This window comes from Amblyomma maculatum, chromosome 5 (genome assembly GCF_055883805.1).
Source record: "Amblyomma maculatum isolate TAMU_Amacu chromosome 5, ASM5588380v1, whole genome shotgun sequence".
NCBI classification, from domain to species: Eukaryota; Metazoa; Arthropoda; class Arachnida; order Ixodida; family Ixodidae; genus Amblyomma; species Amblyomma maculatum.
Window position 1 is genome coordinate 9,338,166 of NC_139348.1, and position 13,253 is coordinate 9,351,418.

At 47.3% G+C, this 13,253-nt stretch overlaps 1 protein-coding gene across 6 annotated transcripts in view; it reads right to left on the bottom strand.

The window, feature by feature from the left end:
- LOC146187733 (beta-hexosaminidase subunit alpha-like) overlaps positions 1 to 13,253 on the bottom strand; it is a 709,199-nt gene that overhangs the window by 199,680 nt on the left and 496,266 nt on the right. For all 6 annotated transcript variants that reach the window (XR_014707407.1, XR_014707408.1, XR_014707409.1 and 3 more), the window contains exons 9-10: positions 6,078 to 6,164; positions 593 to 665 (exon numbers count right to left, since the gene is read on the bottom strand). Coding sequence is in view for 3 of the 6 variants with exons in the window: in XM_084603514.1 (XP_084459640.1) it covers positions 593 to 665; positions 6,078 to 6,164 (160 nt within the window). In the remaining 3 variants the exon portion in view is untranslated. The remainder of the gene's footprint in view (positions 1 to 592; positions 666 to 6,077; positions 6,165 to 13,253) is intronic.

The window sequence follows — 13,253 nt, forward strand, 5'->3', positions numbered from 1 at the left end:
GCACTGATTGCCACCACGCAACCTGATTCTTGTAAAGGTTAATCGATGCTTTGCCACACATGTGTTGCCAAATAAGAAATACTTCAGTTCCTAATGCGATACTTGAGTAGTATTTCGGTGCATAATTCGCTTGCCTTTAAAGTCTCTATGGCACCGTCTGCAGTTTTGAGAGTGAAGAACAAACTTGGAACTGGGTAGTTTGCCTAGAGAACCACTGTGCTGTATCAAGCATTCAGTCAGGCATCGCCCCTTCTGCCCAACGTAAGTCTTGCCTAAGGACAGGAAATTTGATAAACTAGCCCCGCACTGTATGGAAAAAGCTCCTCATCCAATAAAGTTTTAATTCTGCAAATAGAACATATCTCCTGAAATAAGAAAAATAAATAGTTGTATTTAGTTACTTTGCAAATTAATTGAAGCATCCTGCCTTTTTACCTGGTGTCTGCCGTAGCCCCTAATATAGCCCCGGGGATAAAACAAATCGAACTCCATTTACACTTTAGAGAAAAACATGCCATACAGCACCCGAGGAAAGGGATGCACTGAAGCCTGGTTATTGGGCTCTCACATCGACGTCTAGTGTCGCACTCACCCGAACCTTGTTGTCGAACACTTCCTGCCACACCATGTAGCTCTTGCGCAGCGCCTGGATGATTTCCAGCAACCTGCGGACGCAAAACACTTTGAAGTGGAATAAGCGCCGCTAAGCAAGAAAGCGTACCTTTTTTTAATCGCAGCTTTGCGCAACCGTTTTATTTTTTTCCAGCTCTAGTTTCGTACAAAACCGGCTAGCTTGTGACGATATCCAGAAGTCCTCTCCCAAGTAGAAACCTTTGACAGCACATGTTGACATATTGTACAGCTAATTATTGAAGGTCGCTATGTGATGAGTTTGAAACATTAGTGGAAGGCGGTCGAGCGGTCTTGCCGCTTATAAACAGCTTTAACTAGTCCTGACAAGCGCAAATTTCTCCTCACAATGCCCTAAAGGTTGGTCGTGAAAGACCTCACACAAATTGGCGTGTTAAATTCTTTCGGCGCGCATGCGCCGCACTAACCTGACAAGACAGTAGTCTCGTAATGACACATATTTCTGTGCTTGAGAGACAGCAGCCGTCAGCATCGCATTATGTGATGACATAAAGGAAAGACGACGATCACTGCAGCTGTGATTTAACTGCAGCTTCGCTACTATCGTTATTATTGTTACCACTAGCTGCATCGACTTTGCAATCACTAGACAAGGAGAGTTACAATTTCTCACGATCCGGGCAGTGGTTTTCGAGCTCTGCTGTGTATCGGTGCCAGTTGGTGCGAAACGTTTCTGGTAACACTTCCTGCCAACATTTCCGCAGCCCATAGGGCAAGAAAAACTTTTGATGTGACTGTACTGTCATCACCAATCCCTCTCTCACCCACAACTTTTATACCCACTTACCCATCTTCCCCAGTGCAGGGTAGCAAATCAGTTCCTTTACCGGTTAACCTCCCTGCCTTTCCTCCTTGCATGAATAATAATTCCCCGATTCGGCCAGCTGTTCTCGTAAATTTAAAGCGGTTGTCAATTGCAACTAACTGGATTCCAGGAAAATAGAAGGCGTCGCAGAAAGTTCGCTTGTAAGCTGAGATTAGGAAGTTGACGTTCATTACATGGCCGCTGCTAGTAAAGGAATGGGTTATTTAAAGAAATACGCAAAAGTCCTAGTAATGGGTGTGGTGCTGCTTTTGGAAGTTTTCGACAATGATGTAAACCTCATGAAGCGGTAATCTGCGAACCGCTGTAAGTTTTCAGCACAGCAGGCTTGGATAGACGCGCCGAAGTGAGCTCAAAAGAGCGAACGAGTCCCACTGATTAAATCTTCTTGGGCTAGCTGGTGCATTTTGGGTTTGAGAAATATAACGTCGATAATGCATCTTGAGTTTACTTCGGAACACATTTGCTGGTCGTATAATCCCAGAACCGAACCCATTGCCATTTGGAAGCTCCAAGCTTGTAAAACGTGCCAATGTAAACTTAGCCTGCCAATCTGCCCTCGAAAAATTATCCATCCATAAAATCGAGTCATGCTTCAACCAGCAAGTTCAACGCTTTCATCCCGCAGGTTACCCAGACCATATGATCAAAGCAGCATCTGAAAGCTTGTTGCACAAACTGAAAGGACAGAAGAAGAAGGAAGAGAATGTTAAGGAAAAACCGTTGCAAGTGATGCCCTACATTCATCGTGTTTCCCACAATATGAAAAAAGTGGCGAACCGGTGTGGTGTCAAGATGGATTTCTCGGCACCGATCAAGCTGAGTAGCGTCTGCCCCTTGGCGTCTACAGGAAAGAGAACAGAGCACCAGTGCAAAAAGAATCACGAAAAAAAGTTCACCGAGTGTGCTTCAGGACTGGTATACAAAATTCCCCTCACATGCGGCAGATTTTACATTGGGCAGACGGGTAGATGTTTCAACGAACGGGCACGAGAACATAATTTGGCAATAAGGAACAATGCTGGAGGGCATTTTGCACTCCATTGTGGGAACTGTGTAGGTAAGGGGAGGCGAAAGAACAAAGCACCCTGCACACCAATTTGGCGCGAAACCACGTTTTTGTTTAAGTCAAGAGAAAAGACAGAAAGGGAGGTTGTTCAAACTTTTCATATCTTAAAAACAGGCGACAGATGTATGAGCACACTATCTATTCTGCTTTCATCGCGTGAAATTGCGTTTTTCGAAGGCCACCTGTAAATTTTCTGGTACCTTTTCATGTACTAATCTTGTCTTAAACGGTTTTCAGTTTTCCAAAATGCAATTCGTTGCCTACCTTTATTGTTCACCTTTGCAGCTGCGTTTTGTTTTCCATCCTGTCATTGTTGCACATGATTCTTTTACCTCGTTCTTTTACCTGGTTTTAATGGTTTTAGGTTCACCTTTACAACTGTTCTTTGTTAATTGTTCTTTTGATATGATTCTTTTAGCTGATTTTAATGGTTTTAGATTCACCTTTACAACTGTTTCTTGTTTTTCCACCCAGTCATTTTTTCACATGATTCTTTTAGCTGGTTTTAATCTTCCCCTCCATAATTGTACCCTCTTTTCCGTTTACCCCTGTTGTCGTTTCTCCAAAAGCTTTTTCCTCCTTTAATGTTCACCGTTTCTTTTCATCTCTGTCAAAAATTTTCACGCCACCGTTGTTTCTCCTTACGCCTATACATTGTTTCATAGCCTTTCCAAAATTTTTTTTGTTTCTTCTGATTTAAACACCGTCTGATTGTGGTTTGCCTTTTTAGAACATGGTGTCTGAGTGCTAGACCTTTTATCTTGTTATCTGCAATATGTTTTCTCATAGTATGAAAGAAGTTTACGATAAAATTTTACCGTCTTATGTTTATCACGCCTCGTGTTAAAGATAGCAGTGGTTACGCGCCTGAGTTCCCTCATGTATTTAGCATGGGCTTTCGTTCACCAATAAACAGCTGGAAGTCTGCGCCCGTGTTGTCTTGTTTGTGTTCCTTCGCCTATGTCCCGTTTTTTCGCGCAGTTTACATTTTGATCTGCAATGAACCAACTCGCCCGCAAAAATATTCTAATGAGGTTAAGAAGTTCGCAGGGGTCAAGTGGATGCAGCTAGCACAGAAACGGGTTAAGTGGAGAAATATGGAAGAGGCCTTCGCCCTGCAGTGGGTATAGTCAGGCTGATGATGATGGTGGTATCGCTCCTGTTGAAAGGGATTGGCGAAGTATATGAGTGAGCATGAGGCTGGAATGAGCCACGGTATGTTTTAAAATGTTTGAATTAATCCCATCAACACCACATGATGTAGGTAATTTTAGATTGTTATTGAATGTCGCAACACTATCAACAGTAAAGTCTATTAGGCTCATGCAGTCGTAGTTATATCAGGGGCCAATAGAATATTGGAATAGTCTTCCTTCGTGAGCATATTGGCGAAAACGTTATTGGAAGTCTGAGGGCGTTCGTATTGAGCAATGGGATCTCCAGCCTCCTCGATCAACGTAAAATCCGAAGAAGTTTCGGAAGATGCTAATGTTTTCCAAAATTTTTTTGGATTGTGCTTAAGGAGGGATTGCAAATTGTGAGCCATGAATTTATGCCTAGCTTTCCATATGGCCGCGCAGTATTCTTTATCGGCGTTTTTCCTATCATGCGGGTGTTCTCAGCCGTTTAGCTGTTCTGAAAAGTCGTTTTGTTTTTGTTCATTAGCGTAGGAAGAATATTGTGGTACCACGACTTAGATGCACTAGCACGTAAACATATGCGGGGTATATAGATGCTCATTAACTGCATGAGTTTATCTTTGAACTGACGCCAGTTTTCGTTAACAGATTGATTAGGAAAACATTGCAGAAAGGAATCGCAGAAGGTTTGTAAGCCGAGGTTAATGGCATCATAGTTCGCTCTGTTATAGTCGAAGACCTATTTCTGAGGTGGGTTGCGTTGGCGTGACGACATTTTTAGAGTGAAATGGAGGACTGTGTGATTACTGAAACCATCCGTGAAGGAGATCGGGCTAACATTGTCATGGACCCAATGTGAAAACAAGGTCTAAAATGTTAAGGCCGCGCGTAGGTATAGAAACAAGTTGAGCTAAAGAAAAGTCTAATATTAGGTAAATGAAATTAACCGGGTCATGTGCCGATGCAGTTAATGTATTCCATTTGATATTCGGGTAGGTAATTAAAATCACCGAATAAATAAATGTCGGCCTTTGGGAAGTCGTTTCTTATATCCGAGAGGTTAGAGCACAGATTTGTTACGAACGTTTCTGAGCTATCTGGTGGTAGGTAACATATACCAAGAAAAGACTTAAGAGGTGAGGACGTGATGCAAACTGATGAAATTTCTAGAGGGGACGAAATGTTGACAAGAAAGGAAGGAATGTATATTTTATGGCGAATATTAAACCATCAACTCTTTTATTTGTTTTGTCATTCCGGTAAATGACAAAATCGGGTGAATGAGTTAAGATTTCGTCTTCAGTTATATCCGAGTGCAGCCACTTTTCTGTTTCAGTTAACATGTTAGGGTTATTATCTTCTCGATGCTAGTAGAGTTCGGTGCGCTTTGGGAGAATGCTACGTATGTTAGTAAATGATATGGAAAGCAAAGGGTGGGCACTGCCGCCGTATGAAGGCTCTGGATGATAGTCTGGCTTGTGTACAACCGCTCCCAGTTTTTGCTATCGGGTGCATTGTTTGACAGTTTTGGAAGTACATGCACACATTATCGTTCATACGTAGTTTATCGACTCTAGACGATCCACCCTCCGACTTTGCCAAATCTGACAGGTTTTTTCCTGGCGTGTTGGAAAAAAAAAAATCTTCGCGAACGACATACAGCGTGTCTTTGAACTTATCTATGATCTGCTGTTTGTCCTTGTAGTGTTCGAACTTGACGATGATCGGTCTGCTTTTCTGTGGTTTGTATCACCTTTCAATTTGTGTTGGCTCGAGTGTGCAGCAAAGGTGTTCGCACACAGCTCCAACACCTTAGTCTTATTTCTTGTTTAGCCTTGTTGCTCATGCGCCAGTACACCCTTGTTCCATTTAAATGCATATTGTGTTCTTTAGTGTTTTCCCATAATCTAATAATGTCAAAAAACGCCATTTCTATACGATTGTTTTCTTCTCATCTCTCTCTTTTCGAAGGTGTACCTTTCACCTCGGAGTGCTACTTCATTATCACTTGCACTGCCTTTGTGCTCTCTTTTTTCTTTCATGACAAGTGTTCATTTTATGTTCCTTGCTGCTGGCAAGAAAGCGTTGGGGGTCCAGGGCTTTGTCTAGCTTTCACCGAGTAGCTTTTACTCCAGGCCCCCTGTCGTTAAGTACGATATAATGGTCGAATAAAGATTATTATTATATAAATATTGACTACTGCAGGGGAGCAGAGCCGGAAGAGCACAGTGGGACGAGGGCAGCCGAAGAGCAGACTGCACACTGAAAAGCTCGAGTGTCGGCAGTGCAGTGGTCAACGGGTTGGCAGACAACAGTGAATCGCGCTGTAAGGGGAGTTCATTTCCATATCTGATTTGACCTTCAGCTCTGCGCGCAAGAAGTAGAGGATACCAACCTTTGTATATAGTATTCTTCGAGCTTGTCGAAGCGCAGTGGGATGCCCATTTTTCTCATGAAGCTGGTGACATTTGGGTTCGACATCCTGCAAGGAAAGCACCAATGTTTTTTATGCGATGTTAGCTCACGGTAAAGAACTTTTCGCGGTCAAACTTTATCCGGAGCCCTTCGCCTCAAGGTGCGAAGGGCTAAAATGTTGCTATGGTTCGTTAAACCCCATAAACTAAACCAATTAAAATATGTGAAACTTGACCATTATTCTTTAGGTTGTTTCCAGTTGTGGGGCTCAAGAGTTTTCGAAACTGACCTCCGTGCGCTATTCACAGCTTTGTCGCATCACCTTCTTCGTCTGCACTGGTAAACAAGCACGTTTAGTCCACAACTTCCGATGGCGAACAAGAATGGTGCAAAGAAGTATCAACATCAGCGCCGAACTGATTTTGTTATCGCATTCTTTGGGAGGATTTGAGTTGGTGCTTTTCTAGATGAACCACTTTTTATCGCCCCCCTCCCCATTTTGTTTAACAATGAAAACGGAGATACGTCTGCCACACCCATTTTTGGGTATGATAATGCGCGCACGATTCAAATCTGTTTTGTTGCTTTCCGACTGCCGCCGGCATTCGACCATATCACTGTGATCCTAGCGCAGAGACCGATTCTGTATTCTTCTTGTTGCTCATGTCGTTGTCGCGAGATACTGCTTTATCATTTTCTTTGTCTTGCAGAATGTGTCGATATGTTTCTAGAAGATTCCAGCCACTCACGTATGTTTCTGCAATGCTCCAGGTTCTGCCACTCACAGTCTGTGACTTTAAACGTTTCATTGCCGTCTTTAAATGGAGCATTGGCACGTGCGACGGGTACTCTTTGTTCGACCACCGCCGACCACGATTGTAGCTATAGCCACCGCCTATTTCTTAGTTCTTTTGCGGGCGCAAGTCAGTCCACTGAAAAGTTTATTCTAGTGAAGTTCACAAGCAAGTTCAAGCCTCCCCATTTGTTACCAACGGCGTTCTTACCACTGCATGACAATATGTTGTAGTGCACGCATGTTTAATCGCAAAATAAACATTTCTTAGTACCGTTCCGTCCTGTGTGTTTACCCTTCTAATGGCAGGCTAACACATGAAAACTACGATGATTTAGCGACTAGCCCAAGCTGTTGCCCACCTGGCCTGTTGATTTTTCAGCTCTTTTGTAAAGGTTTTCGTTCGTTTCCTTGACGGAACCATGGTGTTTAATAATCCAGGGAGAGGCGCTAGTGTCTGGTATTAATACGATAGTAATAAATCTGGCAGCAAAAGCAGCAAATCTAACCCTGAATAACTTCTAATAAGTCTCCGCTGAACGCGATGAAAATTTGAGAAATTGGTCAGCAAAAAAAAAAAAAAAAATCTACTCACAATATATTTCACCGAAGCTGGCTGGTTCCCTTTATTGATAATAAAATTTGTTTTTGTTTTTTTAATAGACACATATCATGATTTTCTCCTCATTGTGAAATTATTCCAAAAGTCTTCTTAATGAGGAATATCAGAGAAAAGGTAATGTAACTTCTTCGGATGGTTTAATTCAGAAATTGTCAGAAGCCGCGAAGGAATAAATTGCCGCAATAAGAAATCAATGGCAGACTGAAGGGAAATCACAACTTCGTTATAGGGGTGCCGCTATCCTAATAAAACATGATATTGCCGCGAAACCTTCAAAACAGTATTTGTTGTTTTTTAACAGCCGCCGGCATACAGGCTTATCACTCTGATTCTGGACCGCGTATCAGTTCCATAATCTTTGTTTGTAACTGCTCGATGTCGCGAGTCACACCTTTATCAGTTTTGTTGTAGCGCAAGACGCACCGAGATCTGTGTCGAAGGTTCCGGCCACTCGGGTGTCTTTCCACAATGTTCCAGCCCGCGCTGGTAGCTGTTTGCGACGTTATCTAGATTGTTCTGTGCAGCCTTTAAATTGAGCGTTGCCGAGTGTGACGAGCATTCTTTGTTCGACGATCGACGAGCACGTTTGTTTCTATCGCCGCCGCCGAGTTGCTTAGTTCTTTTTAGGGCGCAAGTCAGCCCAAATAAAGAGTTTCTGTAGTGCAATTATCGACCCCTTCATTTGTGTCGTCGACCTCGTCACCACTACGTGACATCTGGTGGAGGTGCTGCCTTTGATCCTTCAAGCGAAGGCCCAAGCCGTGTTCCTGACGCACTGGAAGACCAGCCTACAGGTCACTGAGCCAGCCGCCGACTTCAAGGCCTACAACCCAAACATGGTCTGCTGCCTGACCCCATTCGATCTCGGAAGGCATCGACGCTGACAATGGCCCAGCCTACATCACCGGTTGTTTTCGTCCAACCCCGTGAACCCCCCTGCTTCCATGGACTACCGGATGAAGATGCGGGAGATTTGATGGACCTTTTCGACCGTGTGGCAGATTTCAACGGCTGGAACGACGCTGCGAAACTCAGGCAGGTCTGCTTTGTTCTTCAATGACATGCCCGAATTTGGTTTGAAAATAGCGAGACTTCTTTCAAGGATTGGGAGACATTCAAAGCACAGTTCTTGACGGCCTTTACAAGTTCTGTCCGAAAAGAAAGAGCTCAGGCCCTCCTCCAATCAAGAATTCAACTACCAAACGAGCCCGTCCTGGTCTACGTAGAGGAGATGGAACGCCTGTTTCGCCGCGCCGACCCTAACATGACCGAAGGTGAGAGAGTGAAATTCCTAATGCGAGGAGTTAAAGAGTCGCTTTTTACGGGGCTTGTCCGGAACCCGCCGAAAACTGTGGAAGAATTTGAAAGTGAAGCATCGACCATCGAGGAGACGTTGTACACCTGGATGCGCCACTTCGAGCGACCACTTCAGCCAGACTACGTAAGCCACTACCCCAGCGCGTCTGCAAGCGGAGCGAACCTTCGGGACTTCATCCGGGAGATCGTGCGAGAGGAGCTCCGCCGAATGCTGCCATCATCGCAACAACCCCAGGTGGCGACGCTCGCGGACGCCGTCCGTGAAGAAGTTCAGCAGGCGCTGGGCGTTCCTCAAGCGACGACTACGACTGTTCCAGCTCAAGAGGCAACAGCAATGAACTACGCTGGTGCATTACGTCGCCCTGCGCCCCGACGTGATGACTTTCCGAGCCCTCGCCGCTACCGTCCTGTTCCTGAAAGCCGCCCCTTGGCCCCCGCCCGCCAAGCCTACCAACGACCCCCAAGCCCCAGGAAGTGCGACGCCTGGAGCACTGCAAACAACCGGCCATTATGCTTCCACTGCGGTGAGGCCGGCCACATTCTGCGCCACTGCCCGTACCGACGAATCGGCCTCCGCGGATTTGCAGTCGACGTTCCACGACCACGCCCAGGTGAACGACCACAAGAAATTGACAACTATCTGCGTAGCGGTGAGATTGCGCCACCAAGCCGTCGGTTCAGATCTCCATCGCCGTACAGGGCCCGCTTTGCGTCGCCAGGCCGTACCTATGATGAGAGTGGGCGCTGAAGGTCCCCAAGCCCGCGCAGGGGAATCTGAACAGAGCAACCTTTGGAGGTGAGGTTGCTCAACAGCGAAAAGACGAACATCCTCCGCCGCCGACGACCACTAACGACGACGCAGCCATTTCACCGCCGCTCCACACGACGTCATCGACGACATCACGACCATACTGCAAGCAGACAACGCCGCCCAGCGAAGTAACAACGGTATGCCCCGGCCATGACCTGAAGAAACGACGGAGCCGAGATCGGACACTAAGGCCCACGTGCAATGCGAAGATGCGAACAAGTGACCTTTAAGTTGATATCGACGGTCGCAGAGTCACTGGCCTAGTAGACACCGGAGCTGACTATTCAGTCATTAGTGGACCGTTAGTTAGCCTCTCAGCTCAGAAAAGTTACCACCGCTTGCGATGGCCCGCTGATTCGCACCGCAGGTGGCAACCTGATTACTCCATCGGGACGATGCACTCCAAGAATAACTGTAAATGAGCGTACTTACCCCACCAGCTTTGTGGTCTTGCAGCAGTGCTCCCGCGACGTGATTTTAGGCATGGACTTCCTAAATGAACACAGGGCTATCATCGACCTGCGATCCAAGCTCATCAAGCTCACTGCAGACAAAGCCATTCCTGCTACGACGACGTCTGTGCAACACATCGCTCTAAACGTCCTCGATGAAGAATTGACCATCCCGCCCCGATCAAGCATAGCAGTCTGCGTAGGTAGCGCAAACATCGAAACCGCTGAAGGCATCGAAAGAAGGAAATATCCAATTGCTTTTAGAACGAGGTGTCGGCATCGCAAGAGGCATCGCAAAATTCCGGAGAGGTCAAGCTCAGGTGCTGGCAACAAACTTTAACGAAGAATACCGGCATCTCAACAAGGGCACGACGATCGCTTTTCTCGACGAATTAGCCGACCTCGAAGATGTATTCGCTCTTCACGACCAAACGCTGGAAGACTCACCGGACCAATTCCGTTAGCCCAAATTTGACATCAACCCGGCATTGACACACAGCAGGAAAGACCAGATTATCAGTCTTCTTCCAAGCTACGGGGAGTGCTTCTCGTCATCATCGAAGGTACGACAAACACCATTGGCCAAGCACCGCATTATAACGGACGAACACGCCCGACCTCTGCGCCAAAGCCCTTATCGTGTATCGCCGCGAGAACGCCAGGCCATTCGCGATCAAGTTGAGGAAATGCTGCGTAATGACGTAATCCAGCCCTCGAACAGCCCCTGGGCGGCACCAGTCGTTTTGGTCAAGAAGAAAGACAGCACACTTCGCTTCTGCGTTGATTACCACCGCTTGAATAGCATAACAAAGAAGGATGTCTACCCGCTTCCCCGCATCGACGACACTCTCGACCGGCTCTGCAATGCAAGGTACTTCTCATCGATGGACCTGAAGAGCGGATATTGGCAAATTGAGGTCGGCGAAAGAGATCGCGAGAAGACCGCAATCAACACACCGGACGGCCTTTATGAGTTCAAGGTGATGCCATTTGGCCTCTGCTCCGCACCAGCCGCATTTCAACCAGTAATGGACACAGTCCTGGCAGGCTTGAAGCGGCACATTTGTTTGGTATATTTGGACGACGTTGTTGTCTTCTCGCAAAACTTTGAAGACCACCTAAAACGATTACAGACAGTGCTGGAAGGCATCAAGTCATCGGGACTAACGCTAAAAGCAGGGAAGTGTCACTTCGCCTACGAAGAACTCCGGTTCCTAGGTCACATCGTTAGCAAGGACGGTATTCGCCCAGACCCGGAGAAAACAGCTGCAATCACACAATTCCCACCGCCTGCCGACAAGAAAGCTGTGTGCCGATTGCTTGGGCTGTGCGCTTATTATCGACGATTTGTCAGAAACTTTTCGCGGATTGCCGAACCGTTGACGCAGCTTACAAAGGCTGACGTGCCTTTTAAATGGGAAGCGCCGCAAGGAGAAGCCTTCGACGAACTTAAGCGCCGCCTGCAATGCCCTCCTGTACTTGGCCACTTTGATGAAAACGCCGAGACCGAAATTCACACCGACGCGAGCAGTGTGGGCCTAGGAGCCATTCTCGTCCAGAAGAGTGCCGGACAGGAGAAAGTAATCGCCTACGCTAGCAGATCCCTCACAAAAGCCGAAGTCAATTACTCGACGACCGAGAAGGAGTGACTTGCAATCATCTGGGCCACTTCTAAGTTTCGTCCATACCTATACGACCGACCATTCAAGGTGGTAAGCGACCATCACGCGCTCTGCTGGCTGGCTAAGTTGAAAGATCCTTCCGGCCGCCTTGCCAGATGGAGCCTACGACTTCAAGAATTTGACATGACTGTAGTCTATAAGTCGGGCCGGAAGCATTCCGACGCAGACTGCTTATCCCGCGCTCCGCTCGATGCTCCCTCGAAGGACGATGACGACGACGCCTTTTTGGGACCGGTAAGCGCCAGCAGTTTCGCAGAACAACAGCGATCAGACCCTGAGCTGAAAGCGCTAGCCGATTACTTGGAAGGAAAGACCGCTTCCCCTCCTGGTGTGTTCTGGCGACATTTATCATTCTTCACGTTAAGCAATGGCCTCCTCGTGAAGAACTTCGCAGCCAACAAGACCGCGCAGCTTCTCGTAGTGCCTAAAACCCTTCGGCAAGAAATTCTGCAGGCGTTGCACGATCAGCCCACAGCAGGCCACCTCGGATTTGCGCGCACGTTGCGTCGAATCCAGGAGAAGTATTACTGGCCGCGACTGCCTGCCGAAGTTGCCCACTACGTGAAGACGTGTCGTGAGTGCCAACGAAGCAAGATGCCGCCGAACAGACCAGCAGGACTACTAAACCCGATTCCGCCCCCAATCCTGCCCTTTCAACAAATTGGGATGGATCTCCTCGGCCCCTTTCCATCTTCGTCTATGGGTAACAAGTGGATCATCGTGGCCACTGACTACCTTACCCGTTACGCCGAAGCAAGAGCACTACCAAATGGTACCGCGGCAGAAGTCGCCAAATTTTTTGTCGCACAAATTCTCTTGCGACATGGCGCACCCAGAAGTGCTCATCACGGACAGGTGAACGGCGTTTACGGCAGAGTTGACGCCAGCCATCCTGGAATACAGTCACACAAGCCATCGACGAACAACTGCGTACCATCCCCAGACCAATGGCCTTACGGAGCGCCTGAACAAAACGATCGCGGACATGATCGCTATGTACGTCGACGCTGAACACAAGACCTGGGACGCCATCTTGCCGTACTTGATCTTCGCGTATAACACGGCAGTCCAGGAGACGACCAGAGTGATCCCGTTTAAGCTTGTGTACGGCAGGGAGTCCACGACGACGCTCGACGCAATGCTGCCGCACGTAACCAGCGAAGACAACCTTGACGTCACCGCCTACCTGCAGCGTGCAGAGGAAGCCCAACGACTCGCACGGCTGCGTATTAAAGACCAACAGCGCACAGACAGCCGACGATACAATTTACGACGACGCCACGCAGAGTACAATCCAGGAGACCAAGTGTGGGTTTGGACACCAATTCGCCGTCGCGGATTAAGTGAAAAGTTGTTGCGTCGATACTTTGGGCCATACAAAATCCTTCGCCGCGTCGGACCACTGGACAATGAAGTCATTCCCGACGGAACATCAGCATCACAACGGCGACGCGCACACCCAGAAATTGTACATGTACG